Below are 22,021 nucleotides of genomic sequence, written 5' to 3' on the forward strand. Positions count from 1 at the left end.
TAATATTGTTTCATCTTATGGTTTCACTTATCTCTTGAATTCTCCTCTCATTGTCCAGTACTTGTTTGTCTCTCTTTTTCTCAGCTTCTTTATTCTCCATCATTTGTTCTTCTATATCACTAATTCTCTCTTCAGCCTCATTTATCCTAGCTAGCAGTAAGAGGCTCCATTTTTTATTGGACCTCATCAATAGCTTTTCTGATTTCAACTTGGTTAGATTTTAGTTCTTTTATTTCTCCAGAAAGTGGATTTTATTTATCCAGAAAGGGATTTTCTAGTATCTTCTATGCTTTTTTCAAGCCCAGCTAGCATCTTTATAATTATCATTCTGAACTCTAGTTCTGACATCTTACTACTGTCCATATTGATTAGGCCTCTAGTAGTTGGTACTGCCTCTTGTTCCTTTTTTTCGAGGTAAGTCATTTTGTCCAGAGAAGAATAGATAAATGAGAGGACAAAATGCTAAAAGGGCAACAATGACCCCAGAAAAATAAACACCAACCAAATCAGAAGAGGCCCAAAACCGTGGGAGAAGAAAGGAAAAAAAAAGGAGGATGAGACTGGTGAATAGAACAGAGCCACACACTTGATTTTGTGTGTATTTTGTCCTGTTAGAGGAAACTGCTTCCCAAAATTTAAAGGAAAGAAAAACTTATACACACACACACACACACTCAGACACATATATATATATATACACACACACACACAAAAGTAAGGGTAAACATGATGAAGGGATGAAATATGGTTGTAAAGAGGAAAATTTTAAAATATTTTAAAAAGGGACTTGATAAGAAGTTGACTGAAAAAGAAACAAAAAAAAGAGAGAATGTGATCAGGCTGGAGACTAGAACAAAGGCATACACTAGATTTGGGGTATATTTTGGTCTGTTAGAAGAAACTGTATGCTAAAATTTAAAAGAAAAAAAACTTATATGTATACAAAAATAAGGTTTAATCCAATGAAGGGATAGAATATGACTATAACAATGAAAATTTTAAAAGATTCTTAAAAAGATATTGATAAAATAGTTAAAATAGGTTAAAATAAGAAAAAGGAAAAATTAAAAAATAGAATAAGGAAAAAATAAAATTTTTAAAATTTAACTTAGAAAAATTAAAGAATCATGGGGAAAAAGCCATTAAATCTATGTGCTGCATTCCCCTATCTCTGGAATTCTGCAGTTCTCATTGATTTGTGAACTTGGTCTTGGCTGGATGTTCTTGTTGATCTTCTGGGCAAGTGGCCTATTGCAGTGATTCTCAAATGGTGGAATTGCACTCCCCTTGCCATGGACCAGGCTCTAAGTAATCTGCTTAGTTTTGCTCTTGGTAGCTTTAATTCTTTGAATGCTTTCTGTACAGCTTTGGACACTGGGAATGAAAATGGAAGCCTCCCAATCTCTGGCCCAGAAAAGTGACAGCTCTGGGCCCCACCCCTTTGTGCACCCTCAGAGAAAAGCAGTCAATCCCTCCCATCTCCCTGGTCTCCAGCCGCACTCCGAGTTCACCCAGCCTGTGACCGATCATTTCTATCTCTGGCACATAGCCCCGTTTAGAGACTCCAAACCCAGCAGATTCCCAAAGTGCGCTCCCGCGCCACTCCTTCCAGAGGATGAAAGAGGGGGGGTCTCCCCGAATCTGCCACTTGTGGGGTCCCTGCTCAAAGCGCAGTGGCCTGACTGTGTCTCAGATCATGGCTTAAGGTAACCCTGAGCTGAGGTCCCCCTTCTCAGCTCCATCTCTGCGGCCAGATGCTCTGATACCTGGGAGCTCTGCCACACTCAGACACCCCCAGTCTTTCTGTGGCCCCGTGAGTCCTGAGGCCACACTGCCACCACAAGTGCTCCACCCCCCATTTAGCCCCTGGAGTGAGGTCCTTCAGGGGAGCCAACTTCCAAAAGTTCTGATTTTGTGCTCTGCTGCTCTACCGCTTGCTGGGAGCCAGCCCCTCCCCCCACGGTCTATCTTCCCGTATATCACCTCAGATTCACCTATCCACAAGTCGTACGTTCCAGAAAGTGGTCACCTTTCTGCTCATAGAATTACTGCTATTCTTTTCTTCAATCTCCTGTTGAGTTTGTAGATGTTCAGAATGGTTTGATAACTATCTAGCTGAACTCCTGGGACCAGATGAAATTTGGGTCTCCTACTCCTCTGCCATCTTGCTCCTCCTCCTGCACTTCTAAATGTTTTAAATGAGGTTATAATAATAGGACATAAATTTGGGAGACTGCTTCCCTGAGCAAACCAAGCATGAAGACTACAGATACTCTGCTGTTGTAATTTCAGGGAAAATCAGATTTGACTTTAATGAGAGATTATTTCAACTGATAGAAGGAGAATACCACATCATGAGCACAGCTGTGATTTTTATCTTTTGTTCAGAAGCCAGAAAAGAAAGTTGCTTTTTCTATAAATAAGGTCCAGATGATAAAGGGTAGGTGTAGGTTCGGCGATTAGATAGCCTCTCTCTGGTTTAATGAAACTCATCTAAGAATAACAAAGCAATAGAAAAAGACTGGACTGAGAATCTGAGACTTTGATGTCACACGATTCAGTTGTGCTTTTTGGTGATTACTTTGAGAAGGTCATGTTACTCCTCTGGTCTGCCATTTCCATTTATTCAATTACTTATCCAAATACCAGAAATTCATGGAATGGTTATTCTGTGCCAGGGATTATTTTGTTGGAGTGTGTGCATAGAACAAAATCCAAGATGCCTTCATGGAATTTACAGTATCAATGAAGTATTTCTGAGAACGAGGCTACATTACTTGTGTTATGATTCGTGGGTTATGTAAACTTTTGAATTATAGCATATATCCAGTAAGTCCACTGGACTTCAGTTGGAATTTTCCTGTTTTGCTTATGCCATAAAAAAATACTTCACCCTATACTTATTAGTGTGATAAGTCATATTCTCCAATAAGTTTTCTACTTTTAAGGTAAAAAATTATATTTTATAAATTACTTTGCTTTATTTCTTTTAATACATATTTGCTGTAGAGAATTTGAAAAACACAGACAAATATAAAGACTATAAAAATTACTTAGAATTCTATCACCTAACAAGAATCCCATTACACATGGGTTTATCTTGCCTACTTTCAGTAGTTGCCTTAGGCATGTTCTTTTATTATTATTTTTGCAAAATTTGGATCAAAATTCTGTAATTTTATGTCATACTTTTCTATCTTATGAACATTTTCTTATTTCCTCATGTATAAACTCCCACAAAAATTTCAAAGACTTCTTAGTTAATTTGATAAGTAAAATGAATTAATCCATTATTTTATTTATTACTTTGAGCACCAATGAAGTTAAACATACACCTGATTATTTTTATTATGAAATAAGTTAGAAATATAGAATATAGGTAATAATATAATGAATAACCTTATAGCCAGTAATAAGCTTAAGGAAAAAAAGTTACAGATATAATTTTAGCCCCCGGTTCTTCTTGGATGGGTTTCTACTTTCCTCTTCCCAAAGATAACCACCAGCTGGAACTTACTATTCCCATGTATAATTTTTGTACTGTTACTGCAAATATATATATCCCTAAAGTATATGCAACATTGCACATTTTATGACATTAGAATATTGATATCACAGTAGAACATGTATCCTATGGTAACTTTTTAAAAGCCTACTATAGGATTTTTTGCTATTTAGTCATGTTGATACATGGAGTTCTAGTTCAATAATTTTTACAGCTTTATACAAATCTAGTATATGAATATATGCAATTTAAATGTTGATGGGTATTCAAGTGGTTCCCATTTTCATTATAAGCAAAAAATGTTGCACTAAAAATTTTAATACAATTTTCCTTGTGCACATGTGAGGGTGTCTCCATGGCCTAACTCTGCAGAGAAAATGCTGGTTCTTAGGATGCATACATCTTCAGCTTTACTACATATTGCCATATTGGTTTCCTAGGTGGTTGTCCTGAATTACTCTTCTACAGTTCTATATATGTATTCTGGATGCTCCACATTCTGCCCAGTCATTGGTATCATCGAACTTTAAATTTTAATCTGAGGTTGGTGAAATGGTATCTCAGGTAGGGCTTTAATTTGCACTTCCTGATTATTAGTGGGTTGAGCATCTTTTGACAAGTTCAATGACATTTTCTCTTCTGTAAATTGCCTTTTATGTCTTTTGTTCATATAAAAACTAGAATATCTTTTCCTTTATTATATGTGATGATTTTTTTAAATTATAGAGACAGCGTGAGTGGGGAGGGGCAGAGGGAGAAGGAGAGACTCTTAACCTGAGTGTGCAGCATGTTCCATCTCACAACCCCAGGATCATGACCCAATCTGAATTCAAGAGCTGGATGTTCAACTGGCTGAGCCACCCAGGCTCTTTTTACATATTTGTATTAGTCTGTTTTTGATTGTATGCATTGCAAAAATCTTCCACTCTTTGTTCATCTTTTAAGTTTGTTGATGGAGCCTATTTTGGACCAAGTTTTAAGTTTTAACGTATTTGAATGTAGCCACCTTTTCCTTTATGGATGGTGATGATTATATCTTATCCTTTCCTACCTTATGCTCATAAAATAGCCATACCCTGCAAAGCATTTGCATTTAGTTTCATTTTTTTAATTTCATTTTAGTTTCATAAAGCATTTAGTTTCATTTTTTTCTTATGAAGTTCAATCCATATGAAATTTGTTTTTTAATGTGATGTGAGGAAGAAAGTATGATTTGATATTTTTCTACAACTAATGGTCTCAGTTTCATTTATCAGATAGCCCATTCTCTTCCCATCATATACAACACAACTCTGCTCATATATAATTTCCATATATATAAGGGTATATTTCTGGGTTCTCTATTCTCTTTCATTGGTCATTTCCTATAGCTGTGCAATTAATGTGCAATTAATGCTGATAGTATCATAATAAGACTCAACACGTTGCTTCATATGTTGTACAAACCATGCCTAGTACCTGATACTGGACTGAAGGGATGAGTTCAGTCTGAAACCCAAATCTTGCTTTGTACACTCTGCCATAGGGCTATGTCTGTTTGGAATGAGAGATGCATTTTTCTGAATCACGGGAAGATGTCAGATAGTTTCTCCTCCTTTGGGAAATTGACAAAAGGTAATAGAGGTCCTGACTTAATGTCTAGTTGGGCAATTCTCCCACTTTGCCCTTCTTCAAAAGTGCCTTGGGTATTCCAGACCCTTCATTCTTATTGAAATCTATGAAAATGTTTTGCTGAGATTTTCATTAGACTTGCGCAGTTTGTTGTTTTTTTTTACTTTGTGGAACATTGGCATCACTTTGATATTTAATCTTCTTATTAATTGATATGGTATATTCATTTATTTATGCCTTGTTAATGCTTTTTAATATAGTCTAATAATTTCTTCATAAAGGTTTTAAAAATATTGTTAGGTCTATTCCCCAATTTTCTCTCTCTTTCTCATTAATTAATGTACATATTTTTCTTACTGTCCATTCGTAGTGAATTTCCTGTTCAGAATTTTAACTCATTTTTCTCTTGGGCTATCCGTGGAATGTCTTCTCTTCCCCCAGTGATTTGTAAGAACTTTTGAAAGATCAAGGATGAAAGATCAAGTGTAAATGCTTGTCATATGTGTCACAACATTTTTTTTTAGTTTGCTCTTCGTGTTTATTTGTTTTCCTTGCCTGTAGAAAATTCAAGTTCTTATGGTGTTATATATACAAATATCTGTGGTTTTCTTCCTTAGTTTTTATGTTTCACCATAAAATCTTGATTGAATAACTAGTAATCTGTATTTTCTTTTTAAAATCATTTTCATTTAACATTTTCATCCATGTAGAATTTGTTTTGATGTTCGCTGTAATTATCAATTACAAAAAAAATTATCATTTTTTTTCCTTCCAGGAAGTTAGCCAAATGTTCCAGCACCATTTTATTTTCCACTGAACACTACCTCTATCATGAATTTTTGCCTGTAGCCTTCCTCCTCAGTCTCTTTAACTATCTGCAGAGTTAATATGTCTTGGGATTTTAGTTAATCAATTTAACATTTTTGAAAGCTAAGAGGATACTTTGCCTGACCGCTGCAGTAGTTGGACAGAATGCTCCCATCAGAGAATTCATGTTCCCATATCATCTACCCACAACCTCCTAATATAGGGCAGACAGTAAGCAGTCAACCGGTAGATGAGGGAATTGAGGACAAGAGGAGAAACCTTTTTTACTTAGATTATTTTTATTTGGAAGGGAGCTAGGTTTTGATTTTTTGCAAGAAAATATCCAGTAGACTGAGGAGGAGAAACTGATGTAAAGGAAAAGGAAGGAAGGCATGGAGGGGAGAATCATTAGGAATGTGTGAGATATTGATTGGTAGTCAGAAGTTGAAACAAGTTCAGAAACCTGTTAGGAAAGGACACACTGCAGGTGTAATAAAAATAACAAGGTTGAGAGTGTTTGTTTTGTCTTTATTATGAAAAATTTATGCAGAGCAAGAAGTACAATAGACCACATGAACCCATCACCTATGTTCAGCAATGATCAATTCAAAAGTTGGTATGATTTCATCTTCACCTCTACCCATTTCACCCCTTTCTCCACCCCTGGATTACTCTGAAGTAAAACCTAACCATTCCACCATTTCGGAGATCTACCTGGGGTGAATGACGTCATTGCTCTCAACTTTGTATCTGTGGACTCCGGCAACAGTCTTCTCTTGTCAACACTAAATCTCAATGTCCTCATTAGCAAAAGAAGGATAAGTAGCTGTCTCACCCACTTCAGAATTTTCATCAGATGACGCAAGAGAAATGAAAACAAACCATCTAAAATTGTGAAGTACTAACTTTCAGTCCAGTTCTCTCCTTTGTAAATGACCCCCAGGACAAATAATCTGAAGGCAACAGATAATCTTTGTCCAGCCTTGTCTACACAATCACTTGCTTAGGTTTCTCTTCCTGAAAAATACAATACTTTGGTACTTTTTTTTTTTTTTTAACGTTAGTGTTATAGACACTTATAAGTAATTTTCAATATAAAGGGAACAATGTTGAGGTTTGTATCTTTCACCTTTTCTGGTTTTCCGCTTTCATCCTTTCCTTTAATTTACCCCGTGTTTCTCTTTAATGGGTTCCGAGAACTGATTATTCTTTGGTGTGCCCCAATTTTCAAGACCGTACGGAGTGCAAATTCATATTTTCAAAGGTGAATTTTAGTGGACTTTAGGGCAACAGAGCTCTAGATAACCAAGAGAGGGGTAAAATAATTTGCTCCCCTACCAAACGCCACAGCAAGCACAGAAAAAAGCCTTTAGCTGGGCACATTTGGATTGCAAAAATCTCTCTCCATCCTTGGGGGAGATTATTCATTTCTCTATAGGGGGAACTCTAAAGAACATGTTTTCCTAAAAGGGGCCAACTGGGCGGTGTCCTCCTTTCCCAACGCCCAGATTTCTATTCTTAGATCTGGAGATAGGCGGAGGCTTTCATTTCTTATTTTTCCGAGTTTGCAGACCCTCCGCGGGGCTGGAGGAGCCCAGGCTGGCGGGTCGGGGCGGGCGGCCCGCCGGGCTGCCGAACGCGCGCCTTCTCCCGCCACGGCTGCGGCGATCCGGGCCTGGGGGCTCGGCCGAGTGCGCTGAGTCAGTCTCTTCCTGCACGACTCCCGGCCGCGCCGCCACGGCGAGGGATCCGGTCCCGGAGGCGGCGCGCTCCGGGGGTCGGGGACCGGGCCTGCGTCCGCGCGGAGACCACGGTCACGGTCACCCGGGCCCGGCCCGGCTCAAGCCGCGACCCGCCGGCCCGCCCCGGTTCTGCCCGGCACAGCCCTACCTCGGTCGAGCCTCGCGCAGGCCCCTGAGCTCATTTTTGGGGCCTGGTTGGGGGAGGAGGAAGCCGAGGAGGAGGGCCGGGGAAAGGGAGGGCAGCGCAGGGCGGGGAGCCGCCGCCTTCCTTATAAACAGGCGGGCGTGGGTGCGGATGAGGCCGGCGGGGCGCGTCGGCTGCGGGCAGTGAGCTGTGCTCGTCCCCGCGAGCAGCGGCGGCGCCCCTGCCCCTTCCCCGGGCGGCCGGCCTTCGCGTGGGAGGCACGGTCGGCTTGGAGCAGAGTCCGTCATGGCCAGTGGCGGCTGTCAGGGGTGCGAGGAGGAGGACGAGGAAACGCTGAAGAAGTTGATAGTCAGGCTGAACAATGTCCAGGAAGGAAAACAGATAGAGACCCTGGTCCAAATTCTGGAGGATATGCTGGTGTTCACGTACGCCGACCACGGTAATCATCCGCAAGGGAGCTTCTCCCCGCCCCCACCCCCTGCCTCTTTTGCAAACTTTCTCCCTCGCACTTGGGAGTCGCACAAACCTGGACTCCTGAGAAGCCACAGACTCTACTCCCTAGGGCAGAAAGGAGTGGAGAAGTTTAGGAAGGTCTTGCGCTCCCTTCTTTTGCTTCCTCCCCCCTGTTTCAGACCCAGAAGGGGTGCGTGAATCATGACTTTGCTTCTTTTCCCTCACCCCCTTCTTTTCCAGCCTCCAAGTTATTTCAAGGCAAAAAAGTCCACGTGCCTGTGTTGATCGTCTTGGACTTGTATATGAGAGTCGCTAGTGTGCAGCAGGTAAAGGAGTTGTTTTCATGTCGCCCATTCCCGTTTCTCTTTGGAAATAAATGTTTTTCTAGTACTATCTACCCAGAAGTTCTGGGTTACTTCTGATTTTCCGCCTCACAAATCACAGACTGTGATTTTAAGAAGGAAGTGCTGTCAAATCAGTATCAAATGTTAATGATGTAAAAGGGCCCTCTAAGTGCTCCTTAATTGTTCGGTAGAAGTAAATTTGTACAAGGCACCTACAAGATATGATTGGTGGTGGGCGGTAAATAATCATGGGTTGGGATTTAATTCTCTTATTGGCTAGATGAGCTCATCAGCATCAGCATTTAACAAGATTATTCTAAGAATCTTACCAATATACAGCATGTCCTAGAGATGACACCATTGTGAATAGTTTGGGAAAGGAGAATAATTAATAGTAATAAAAATTAATAATAATTAAATTAATAAAATGAAGTAACTGGCAAATTCTCATAGGTTTAAGGTTTCTTTCTTTTTTAACTTGAAAACAGATTTCTGGCCTTTAGTTGTAGTATACCTTGTATTATCTAAAGAAAGTGATGTTTTACTGTTCTCCTATAAGTTTGTATTTGTATTTTTCAACTCTTTTCATATAAACTGAATATAAAAGCGAAACTTAGAACCTATACCATAGGAAACACAGACATTTGTCAAATACCTTAAAATCATTTTTTAAAAAAGATTTTATTTATTTATTTGAGAGAGAGAGGCAGTGAGAGACAGCATGAGCATGGAGAAGGTCAGAGGGAGAAGCAGGCTCCCCGTGGAGCTGGGAGCCCCATGCGGGACTCAATCCCAGGACTCCGGGATCATGACCTGAGCCGAAGGCAGTCGTCCAACCAACTGAGCCACCCAGGCATCCCTTAAAATCATTTTAAAAAAGAGTCCTGAGGTGATAGTTAAGAATGATTTAAAGTCAAAACAAGTTACTGCCTAACATATTAACTTCCTTTGTAGATTCTGAGGTTTAGAGAACTGAAATCAGTCATTTGCATGTTGAGTGCTGAAAGGAAAGAAAATTGAACTTCAAATTCTCTCAAGGTGTAGTCAGAAAGCCAGTGTCTCTTAATACTTACTGGAGAGGCTCCACAGAAGAAAGAATTATCTGGATCTCTGAATCTGTGTCTAGCTACCTTCATCTTTATGTTCATCTCTGTATCCAGCTATGTCTAGTCTGGGTGAACCATATACCTCGTTTCTTTTATATGAGAACATTTATATCTGGGATAAATGGTTATTTTAATTTTTCTTACACTGAAATAGTTCCCATCTGACTATTGATTTTCAGGGAGTTAGCAAACAAAATCATGAAAAGATGAGAGGCATGATAAAGGCGCTGTTCCTTTTAGCATCCAGAGTCTGAATTTTGCCCATGAAATATGAGTCACATTTTAGAACTGGCCTATTGTGTTTGCTGCTCTCCTCCTACATCATCCCTTCTTCCTTGCTTCTGCTTTGGTGTTCAGAAGTGCCTTGTCTGGCAGCCTCTGTTCCTTGGATTCTTTGCTTGGTATGGAGAGTTCCCCTGTTGGGTGCCACTCAGTATCCCCAGGACCCTTGGAGGGCTTGGGTGTGTAGGGTCCAGAGGAGGTTGTGCTGAACTTGAGAACCCAGGGAAGGCTGGAACAGACTCACCACTTCATTCTTTGTTTTAGAAGCTGTCCAAGCCTAGACATGTTTGTCTGGAGTAGCTATGAATGTCACTTAATATCTTGGCCAGCATGTACCAGAGACAAAGTATGCAAAAAAATAAGGAATTGTCTTTTGATTTGGTTATTTAATAGAACAGAATTATTTGTTTTAGCATTGTACATGTATTCGTCTGCAAAAGGTGTTGTGTGCATTACATCGTTGGATTCTCACTGGAACCTCACTGATCTCTCAGAAATCTCTCTGGACATTTTTAACCTCAGAGTTGAGTAGCTCATTTAGGACCATAGAGCTCATGACAGAGCCAGGACTCAAGTTTTCACATACCTTCAAAATCTCTTTCCATCACACATTCTGAATCCACGAGCTGTTCGTGCAAGAAAGCAGCACAGTGGTTTGTTACAAATCCTGTGGCATGCTAGTTACAACTACGTTATCAATTTTAATTATCATTGGTCTTATCGAAGGGATGTAGAAAGGGGGTCTCTTTTTAAAAATTTATTATTTTATTTTATTTTTTTAAAAGGATTTTATTTATTTATTTGACAGAGAAAGACACAGCGAGAGAGGGAACACAAGCAGGGAGAGTGGGAGAGGGAGAAGCAGGCTTCCTGCCAAGCAGGGAACCCGATGCGGGGCTTGATCCCAGGACCCTGGGATCATGACCTGAGCCTAAGGCAGGCACTGAATGACTGAGCCACCCAGGCACCCCGAAGGGGGGTCTCTTGACTGATATTTTAATACGTGCCTTAAAGAAAGTGTGTTTTTTTCTTCAGATTTCTTCATATTTGTGGTATAACTACTATATATGCCCTTTAATCTTTGTATTTTGAATTAGTTGGAAGTGCTGAATTAAAACTTCCAAATGATGAATTTAAGAAGGTAAGGTAAATTCAAAAGTAAATATTAAGGTTTCTTTCCAGAGTTCATTTCACATCCTATTCCAGACTCCCAGTTTGTATTTTTCAGGGTCTTTTTACATTTTATTCATGTTCTGTAATAAATGACAGTCTTTTGAGAACTGATAGACTAGTTGTCTTGGAGTTTCCTTTCTCTGCCAGTCAGCCCATCATTTCTCGCTGCTTCTCCATTTTACATGACTTGCCTCTATCCACAAATTTCAACCTTTGAAGTAAGAGAACGGAATAACTGAAAGTGACTGAATTTTTCTTTAACCCTTAGCCTCTTTGCCATTGTGCATTAATTAGATGCTTGAATCTCCAGAATAATTATAATAATGTGAAACTACCAATTTAATTGTATTATAACTGGGCAGGAGAGGAACCTTCTTCCTGAAAGATAAGCTTTTAATTGAGTAGATTAATGGATCAGTTGTTCCCTCTGCTCTGCTGCCAGTGATTCTGTTTAATCATAGAGGCTCAGCAATTACCGGTGCTGCTTCTCCACCAACCAAGACACAACAGGTTGTCTCCTTGAGTCAGTCATGCAGGTACAGAAATGCGTAGAGCATCCTCTGTGACTTGTGATTGACTTCCCACAGGAAGCTGTTCCAAATGTTATTTTCTTAAATACTTGGGGGAAAAAGTCTCGATGTATTTTATGAAAGCACGAAAATAGCTGGTTTCTATGACAGCTGGATTGTCAGTGTCTGTTCGGCTTACGTGGAGGAGGATGTCCTACTTAAATATAGGTAAAAATAGATGTCAGAAATTGCTGCCTTTTCAGGCAGTTTGAAATTATGTAAAAGGATGTAATGACAGAGTAAAGCAATTCAGGCTTAATCCAGAAAAGATTCAGAAATTGTATTGTAAAGAGATCTTGTGTAATCATTTTCATCTTGTAAAGAAGCCCTTGTTTGTTCTTGGAAACAACAAACTTGTGTCATTATTCCTTACTGGATGCACGGAAATGCTCACCTCGTCATTCGGCTTTGTATCACTGGGCTCCACTTCCGTCTTCCGTGTCGGGTCTTGTCTAGCAAAAGCCTTGCCCTGCAGTACTGTCCTCACCACGGGGCACCTCGCTCTCCTCATAGCTTAGTTCCAGAGGCTTCCATTTCCGTATTTTGAATGACCACATTTCTAATTCCTTTGAAATCTGACTCAAGTCCTACCTTTTCTATATTGTATCCTTCTCTGGGTAATTCTGACAGTGAATGCTGCTGTCAGGCTTCATATATCGGTGTTTATCACTCATCCTACTTACTCATCTCTAGATGCTACATATTTATACATTTTTAAATTTTCTTTGGGTTTTCTTTTATTCCTGATTATATCAAATCTAGTTCTGTAATACAATAGAAAGGATGGAATCCTTAAATTTAGAGAGGAATATAAACAGGAAGAGTGAGTTGAATTTAATCTCTTGTTTGAAATTCAAATATCATATTTTAAAAAAAGTTGTGTTTTTAAAAATCGCAATTTTTTTCAGAAGAGATACTTGTTCAAGGTGGCATCATGTATAAACAGACTGAAAAAAGTTGTAATACAAGGCATCTGTGAGATCATATTTCATTTGGAAATGGGAAAAAGTCTAGGGATATTTTTGATGTTCACATCTTATCAACTCCTGTTTGGATGTTCAAAAGAAACCTAGTGGGACCCGTTGAGAAATCTACCCCCTCCCTTTCTCTTTTTCCTGTACCAGACGTCACAATGGTCAAACCGTTCCTTTTCTCTGCCAATCATTCTAGCTACCCTACCTGTGGAGCGGTCTTTACTTTGCTATCAAAATTTCCAACTGCCGCTAACCCTCCATTCCTTTACTTTTCTTTTTTTTAATTAAGAAAGTTTTTTTTAGCCTCTATTCCTAACCACTTCATTTCCTTCCCTACAATTAAAATCTTAAGTATTTAGAAGAGATTCTGTCAGGTAGATATGATTTAAAAATCTTGTACTTCATAATCTTGGTGTGTCCTCAAACTATTTTTTGTGTTTCATTTTATTTAATATCTTTTTATTTAGATAATAGGCACATCTGTTAACTTCATCAGTCAGGGATACTCTAATATTTTTGTATGCCCTTTTGGTATGACTTTTGGAGAAAGATGTATTTTAAACATATGACTTGCTTTCTTCAGTAGGCATTTTAGGATGTCATTTTATTTTAAAATAATTATTTAAAAATAAGTAGTCACCTGTTCCAGTAAGAATGAAGAGACTGAATATGTTCTTTTAGCATGTTTAAAAATGTGAATATTTGCCTTTCTTGCTTTCAGGTGGGTTGGTCACTTCTTTGCAAATTGATAGAAATCTGTCCAAATACAATGCAAAGCTTAATGGGACCTCAGGATATTGGACGTGATTGGGAAGTACTTGGGATTCACCAGTAAGTGCCTTTGATATATCATGTATTTATAATCCAGGCAAATCTGGTAAAATCCTCTAAAATACAGATATTTTTTCTCAAGTCAGTGACTTACATTGATAGAGAGTTTTCTTTCAGTTCAGGAGTATATTATCTATTTGTGTTAGAAAACTGACATTTGAGGTAGAATGTCAGGTGCTATTATTATTTCAATAATATAGTAATGCAGTCATACAGTTGGTTAGGTTGTAGATTTTTGATGACTATTCATGATTTCAAACCAACAAAAGTATAACTGATACAAACTACTAGTTCTTAAAAATATATGGATACTAAAATTTAGCTCTGTAAGTCATAATTTAGAAGTTTATGCTTTACCGTCTTTAAAAGTACATAAGGAATAACACGGAGGACACTGGGACAAAGAGAGAAGTGAGTTGGGGGAAATCGGAGGGGAAGACAAACCATGAGAGACTGGACTCTGAGAAACAAACTCAGGGTTTTGGAGGGGAGGGGGGTGGGGAGTTGGGTGAGCCTGGTGGTGGGTATTAAGGAGGGCATGTATTGCGTGGAGCACTGGGTGTGGTGCATAAACAGTGAATCTTGGAACACTGAAAAAAAAAGTACATTTATATAGATATTCATACATATATATTTATGAGCTTAAACCACAGCTTTCAAAATGAAGAAAAAAGAGGAAATTACCTTTCAGCACATCTGCAGTCAAATCTTGATAGCTGTTTTCCCAGCTATGTTACTGTAATTTGCAACATAATGACTTTATAGATGAGACCACTTCTTTAGCCATAATTAGTTAAGAAAAAAGTTTTCTGAAGAAAAATGTGTTTCCAGGAAAATCATTTTTTATAACTTTTTCCTTAACATTTAAAAATTACCTTTTCTTATTAATTTTAGGTGTTATTTATACCTAATGTGACTTTTCTTTACCACAGAGAAGTGGATACTTATTGCTTCCAATGACATATAGCTTGTAGGAAAACATATTTTGCACAAAATTGAATTTTACATCTTTATATTGTTTATTAGTATTGCCCTAATTGCAATTTAAACAAATTTAAATTGTTTGTTCATAGGTGAGCATATCTGTGCTTGTTTTTCCATCTTTGATGTTTAATATGTTGCTGTTCTTCAGTTTCCATAACTTAAAGAGTGTTTTGAAAAGAGTGTATTTACAGTTAATGTATGTTGTTGTCTCCAAACAATTTCTGAATCTCTATGAGTCACTTCTAAATGCTGCATTAAATGCAGCATTTAAGGAGGAATGATATGAAATATAACTGTAAATAGGAATTGAAATGTTGTGTGTCCCTTGGTTTGGCTGAGGATTTCCAAAGTCCCCAAAAGTTAGCAATCTATAAACTTGGGGAGTTTTTAAAAAAACTCATCCGGTCATCTCCTAGTAGAAACCCACTGTTCAAATTAAATTATGTAAACATTTCTGTAGGAAGTCTCATTCACTCATTCATTCATTCAGCCATGCATTCGCTCATTTGCTCATTCATTCATTCATCCTGTTCATCAAATATTTATTATACTCCTACTTTAGGCCTGAAGTGTGAACAAGATAGACACACACTGCTTTCTGTCGTGGAGTATATTAGATCATTCCCAGCAAACGTTATTGTAAAACATAATCTCCCTGTGTTCAAGGACTTTTTCCCACCAAAGGTTTACAGTGCTAAAGAAGAAATCTCATGTGGAGATGAAGTCAGGAATCCTGGGTATGATGCAGGCACAGGTAGGGCAACATGGATGGGAAGAGAATTGACAGACTAGAGGGACAGGGTCTCTCAGTTCCTCACCTTGCCAACTGGAGACCATGTGTCTAGGGAATCTGTGGATGTCTCCAGGTTCTGTCTTCTTCAAATGATGTAAAGCTAACCATCACTAGGTAGAAATAGACTAAAGATGGTATATTTTAGATTTGGTTAACTCAGAGAGTTAAATTAAATGAATTTGAACTAATTGAATATTGTGATGTACTACGTTCACTATGGTAAAATATTGTCAATTTCTCTTTCAAAAATAGTAAAAATCAATAATTTAAATATTCATATGGGTTCTTAATTTATATGTACAAACTAACATTTTTATTGCATCTTTCTATATTTTAATATGTCAACATGCATAACATATAATTCACAAGTTTATGTCAAATATAAAAATGGGCTTGATCTAGATGTATATAATTCCTCATGATAGTTTAGATATGGAGTTGGGTGGAAGTAATTAATAATTGAATTTGAATATTCAGAGGAAAAAGTTTTAACTTTTTAACTGAGACCTAATATTTCCCTCTTAATTGTTGTAAGTTTGGCTCAGTTTTAATGGAAGAAAAATGCACAAAAGCTTCAGTTTAGAGAATGAAATACAATGAGTTGAATAAAAATATAGGTGAGTGAAGCACAATACCTAAAAAAAGCAAACATTTAGGTATGATAATTCCCTCTCACCTTGATTTCTGTTTTTAATTACAGACTGATTCTTAAAATGCTAACAGTTCATAATGCCAACGTAAACCTATTAACAGTTGGGCTGAAGGCCTTAGATCTCCTTCTAACTTCAGGTAATACATGCACATGCATATTTTTAATATTGACTCAAATTTAAAAAGTATTTTAAACCATTGACCAAATGTGTTTTAATGTCTTTTTAAAATATAAGAATATAATATAACCTAAATATCAGTGATTTCCTAAATTGTTTGTTTCTGTTTTTCCTCTTTTTTTTTTAAGATTTTATTTATCCATTTGAGGGGGGGGTCGTGAGAGCCCAAGCATGAGTGAGTGGGGGGAGGAGCAGGAGGAGAGAGGGGAGGAGCAAAGGGAGGGAAACAAGCAGACTTCGTGCTGAGTATAGAGTCTGATGCAGGGCTTGATCTCATGACCCTGACATCGTGACCTGAACTGAAAGCAAGAGTCAGACGCTTAGCCAGCTGAGTCACCCAGGGGCCCTCTCCTTATCTCTTTTCTTTATTCTTTTTCCCTCAAAAATGCCACCCAATATCTTGGCCTTAAGCATCACCTTTATATATTATTACCAAACCTAATTTCTCTTCCCAGCTTTGCTCCCAAAATCTGGTCCCACTCTTGATTTCCACTCCCACATGTCACATTCCAATTTGCTTGTTGACCGTACAGGTCCTTGTCATTATTATATCTTTCTCCATTATATCTCTTGATATGTTTTCTGTATGTTCTGGGGTATGACATAATAGTACTATTTAAAAAATATATAGCATTGTTTCTTGAATACTTGCTTCACTTGTAAAATACTTCACATGCTTTTAAAAATGTAATCCGCAAAACATCTCTTGAGATGGGTATTTGATCACAGTTTTCTAGTGAGGGACGTGGAAGCACGAAGAGGTTGCCTCAGCCTGTAACTAGTAGAACCAGGGTCTGAGTCCACATATCAGGTTCTTTCCTTGAGGACACTTCTGCTTGGAGGATTATTGACCTGAAAACAAAGAATCTTGGTATGGTGCAATAGTTATGATCATTGCTGGGATGGACACTCGCTATTATGTAAGGTTCTGAGAAGAAAGGCTGCTTACAGGAGAGCTAATCACGATGATAGGGAGTGGTTTTCCAGGAAACTGAAAATTTATGAATTGGAAAAATCTCCCAACACTATAATATATTGAAAGCAACAATGTGCAGACAATGAGGAAATTTAATTGGAGGAAATTGGGAAATTAGGAAATGTGTCTTGAAGAGACTGGTTAATTTAATATCTTTCAGCCAACATTGAGAATTTTGCACTGTTAGGGAGGTTTTTAATGTGTTTGAAGTTCATCTCAGATACTCATTAAAGGTTAACTTGTAGGTTGTTTTCATTGTTTGGCTTGTTCATTAATGGATTTAATAGCTATTGGGCATTTACTGTTGTGCTGGCCTCCAGAGAACTCTAAGGCAGATGAGGCAAAATTCCTATAACATAGAAGGGCACAGTCCAATATAACTTTTTGCAATGAAGAAAATGTTGTACCTTTCAGTATCATGGCAAGTAGCCATATATGGCTATTGAACATTTGAAATGAGGGAAACTAAATTTTAATTTTATTTAATTTTAATTAATTTAAATTTAAGTTTAAAAAGCCACATGTGCTTAGTGACTCCTGAATTGGACAGGACAGGGAAAGAAAAAGTAGTGTGAGAGGGGTGTGTGGATGGCTCAGATGGTTAAGCGCTGGACTCTTGATTTCCACTCAGGTCACAGACTCATGGGTTGTGGGAATCAACCCTGCCTCAGACTCCACTCTCAGTGGGGAGTTTGCTTGAAGATTCTCAACCTCCCTCCCTCCCCCCACCATTGCACGAGTGCTCTTTCTTTCAAATAAAAATCTTCAAAAAAAAATAGTGTGAGAAATAATTTCAATTTATTTTTTTATTTTTAAAATATTTTACTTATTTATTTGAAAGAGAGAGAGAGCATGAGCTGGTGGGAGACAGAGAATCCAAAGCAGAATCTGTGCTGAGTGCAGAGCTGGGGACGGGGCTTGATCCCATGACTCAAGATCATGACCTGAGCCAAAACCAAGAGTTGGCTGATTGACAGGGAACAGAAGAAGGCTAGCTATGGGGTGCCCATGGAATATCTAGGTAGTGTTTTCTAAGAAGCAGATAGTAATATGTTTCAGCAGTTTAGAGCAAAGGGCCTTGGCTACAGGTATTGATTAGGAATATAAACCTATAGTAAAGTGTACTGGGAATTAATTTCACTTAGAACGATCACAGGAGTTGATAGGTCTATCTGGGGTAATTAAGTGGTTTATCAAAAAGAAGAGTCCACAAACCATTCATAGTCCTCATGTAAAAATCAACACACTAAATGCTAAAAACAGCTGTTTATCTGGGGCATATTGTTCTTTTCAAAATAGGCAAAATCACTTTGCTGATATTGGACGAAGAAAGTGATATTTTCTTGTTAATTTTTGATGCCATGCGCACATTTTCAGCCAATGATGAAGTCCAGAAACTTGGATGCAAAGCTTTACATGTGCTGTTTGAAAGAGGTACTTAAAAATGTCATATTCTCTATTTTCATATTTATATAAGAAGCAAGGGAAAAGTAGAATAATTATGATAATAAGGTATCTAAAATTTTACTATTTATGAAGAAGTGGGGGCTGTCAGTCAAGGATAAGTAATGGGGTTAATTCAGAAATACTGCTTGTTTTGTGGAATGAATTTCATTCATGGGTTACAAATTATGCAATTGTAGTAGACTTTCTTCCATTGCTTAACAAGACTTAAGGTTCACTTTGCGAACCGGATGTGTAGGTGTTAAGAAAGAAAAAATAAAACTGTGAAGTCAAAGCATAGATTAAATTTGGATTTATGGTGTTGAGTCATCTCCAGGGATTTTAGAAATCGCTAAAGGCTCTGTATAAAGAACCAGGAGGTTTGCAGAGTGTCCCTTAGGAAAAAGACAAATATGTATTTAACTCATGGGACTAAGATGGATAACAGATTATCATGTAATTTTGGAGTTGGTTGGAACTGTTAGTTCTTCCACTGGCTTGATGAGGGAATAGCTCAGAGAAGTGACACAAGCAACCTGCCCTGTGGGCACAGAGCTAGTCACCACCACTGCAGTCAGTTTAGCACCATTTTCTGAGAGCTCTTTCTGCATCATTATGAGAACCAGTAGTGCTGGAGGTTTAGGATAAGAATAACTTATGTGGGCTCTGTGTCTATGTCAGTTTGCCGCCCGAGTTTCTGGCAGCTCCAGGAATGGAATAGATCAACATCTACTATTTAATTCTTGTCTCATTTCAAAAAGACTTTAAACAGCTCACCGCTACTTGCAGTACACTAGAGAAAGAAATGGACGAGGAAATGCGTGAAGGAAAAGTAATGTAAAAATATTGTAAAATAATTTACTAGTGACTTCAGGTCCTGTATACTTGTCAAGACATGGACCAGAAATCTGGTTCTCTGCTTCCTATCAGGCAAAGAAGAGTTAAACGTCGTCTGTTACAAAGTTACTTGAGATAAAAATAAACCCATTTATCAGGAGGAATGATCAGGGTCATGGGAGACTTGGGAAAATAACTCTTTTGGGCTTCCCTGGATGAGATGATAGAGTACACACGTTTTATAAGGAGTACAAAGTGTATTTCAATGAAAGAGACTCTATCAAGTGTCAGAACAGCATGCGCCTGGATCCCAGCTCTCTGATGATCAGGCTTGGCAGAGAAGAGGGTTTACTGTGAGTGGAGACTCAAGGAACAGCACGTCTTTCGGGATATCTTCTATAAACGTTTTATCTTGCAACTAAGCTTTTGACAGGAACGGGGCAGAATTGAGTTTGAGGTTCCATTGTCTCACAGGTCTGTCATCTTCTTTGTTGCGGTTTAAGGGCACATTCTTCCTCATGGAAGAAAGGCTCTCTGACCAGATGGGACCCATCCAGGACATATGGAGAAGGACCAGGGAATGTTAAAAGGGAGCTCTTATTCAATAGAAATGTTATCAGTACTGACAGCATTTTGATTATAAATAGAGTAGAAAAAATTTCTGAGTTTTCTAGGACTATCAAGTTCCCTGGGACTTACTGGTACCTGTAGAGTGAATTTTCAAAATTTTTGAAAGTATACTGTGGAAACAGCTCAATAAAACGAGAAAGTTCCATGATACTCCTCACTTATTAGAAGAACCTAACCAATTTCACATCATTTTATATCACATCATTGGTATCAAGTTGAAAAACAAAAAAGTAATGGTGATCATAATGTTTTCCAGCATTTTTGTCTGGCCATTCTCAGGCTAGAAAGACCAGATTTGTATACATGTTTTTGAGCTACCCACCCAATAAAATAACTCCAAATGGAACTCATTGGCTTGATTAAAAAGACTTTAATTATGAAAATTTATAGTAATTTCTGATGAAATCAAGGCCATTGAGACAGAGTACTTCAAAGTCTAATTACTTGTCCTTTGCTGAAGTTCACCCCTTTTGAACTGAGCTGCCTTTCAACAGTATACCATTAACCACTCCCTTTTAAGTATTGTGATCTATTCACTTGCAAAAGGGTATCTTTATTAGTCATTGGTCAGTTTCCCAAAGGAAATTATAAATAATTTTGTTTTTCTGAGAATTGTTTGGTCACTAACACTTTTACATTTTTTAAAACTCTAAACTAATATAGATTAAAAAGAAATTCTTTTAATCTCAGTAGCTTTTCTCCCCCATTATAAAATCCTTAGGAAGAGTTTTGCAGAAATACGCATCTTTAACTCTGTCTGTTGTATTTACTGTGTCTCATACAATTAACATGAATATTATATTTTAAAGTAATTAAATTTTTATGTCATCTTTAAGCTTTTTCAGTATTTTGTCTTTCATCCTTCTAGTTTCAGAGGAGCAGCTGACCGAATTTGTTGAGAATAAAGATTATATGATCTTGCTCAACGTATTAAAAAATTTTAAAGATGAAGAGGAAATTGTGCTTCACGTCCTGCACTGTTTACATTCCCTAGCAATTCCTTGTAAGTACCCTGTGTGCATGATTTCTTTTTTGTATGTGAAAAATTACAATATATCTCCTTTCTGAGTACATTTTAAAAATATTTTTTATTATGTAGAAACTTGCAGATGGGAATCCCATTTATTTATTTATTTATTTATTTATTTTGTATTTATACTATACTACAGCTGGCTCAGGACTTGGTGCTGGGAAACAGTAGCAGAAAATATAGACATGTTTCTTGCCTTCTCAGAGCCCATGGTACTATACCAGATATAGACAATATGGGTGACTACAATGTATTATAAGGCAAGTATTGGCGGAAGTACCTGGGGTTATGAGAAAAACAAGAAGGGAGGCAATGTCTCTTAGAGGAGACTTCAGTGATGAGACCTTCATGTGTAGGGATGTCTGGGGTGAAGTGCTTGCAGAATGTCCCAGGCACTGAGCATTGTTATGTGTCAAGATCCTGGAGCAAGAGAGTATAGTGCCTTCAAGAAGATAAAAATAGCTAGTATCTGAAATCTATAAAGAATTTATCAAACTCAATACCCAAAGAATAATCCAGTCAAGAAATGAGCAGAAGTCACGAACAGACGTTTCTCCAAAGAAGACCTACAAATGGCCAATGAAAAAAATGTTCCACATTCCTTGGCATCAGGGACATTCATATAAAAACCACAATGAGATACCACCTTACCCTTGTCAGGTAGCTAAAATTAACAAGACAGGGAACAGTGGATGTTGGCAAGGATGCAGAGAAATGGGAACCCTCTTATACTGTTAGTGGGAATGCAAACTGGTGCAGCCATTCTGGAAGATAGTATGGAGGTTCCTCAAAAAGTTGGAAATAGAGCTACCCTACATGCCAGTAATTGCACTACTGGGTATTTACCCCAAAGATAAAAATGTGGTGGTCTGAAGGGGCATATGCACCTCAATGTTTATAACAGCAGTGTCCATAATAGCTGAACTATGGTCTGAAGGAGCACGTGCACCCCAATG

The 22,021-nt window shown here is 38.0% G+C and overlaps 1 protein-coding gene across 4 annotated transcripts in view; it reads left to right on the forward strand.

The window, feature by feature from the left end:
* Positions 1 to 7,908: 7,908 nt before the first annotated feature.
* Positions 7,909 to 22,021, forward strand: part of LRRK2 (leucine rich repeat kinase 2) — a 133,051-nt gene continuing 118,938 nt past the window's right edge. Inside the window, exons 1-6 of one of the 4 annotated variants that reach the window (XM_046012973.1) lie at positions 7,909 to 8,249; positions 8,504 to 8,589; positions 13,433 to 13,542; positions 16,020 to 16,108; positions 18,425 to 18,559; positions 20,904 to 21,038. In XM_046012973.1, coding sequence (XP_045868929.1) covers positions 8,096 to 8,249; positions 8,504 to 8,589; positions 13,433 to 13,542; positions 16,020 to 16,108; positions 18,425 to 18,559; positions 20,904 to 21,038 — 709 coding nt within the window. In that variant the 5' untranslated portion in view covers positions 7,909 to 8,095. Of the gene's footprint in view, positions 8,250 to 8,503; positions 8,590 to 13,432; positions 13,543 to 16,019; positions 16,109 to 18,424; positions 18,560 to 20,903; positions 21,039 to 22,021 lie in introns of those variants that run through there. The other 3 variants (XM_046012974.1, XM_046012975.1, XM_046012976.1) reach the window with 3 other exon arrangements.

The sequence above is a fragment of the Meles meles genome, chromosome 7 (genome assembly GCF_922984935.1).
Source record: "Meles meles chromosome 7, mMelMel3.1 paternal haplotype, whole genome shotgun sequence".
Lineage (NCBI taxonomy): Eukaryota > Metazoa > Chordata > Mammalia > Carnivora > Mustelidae > Meles > Meles meles.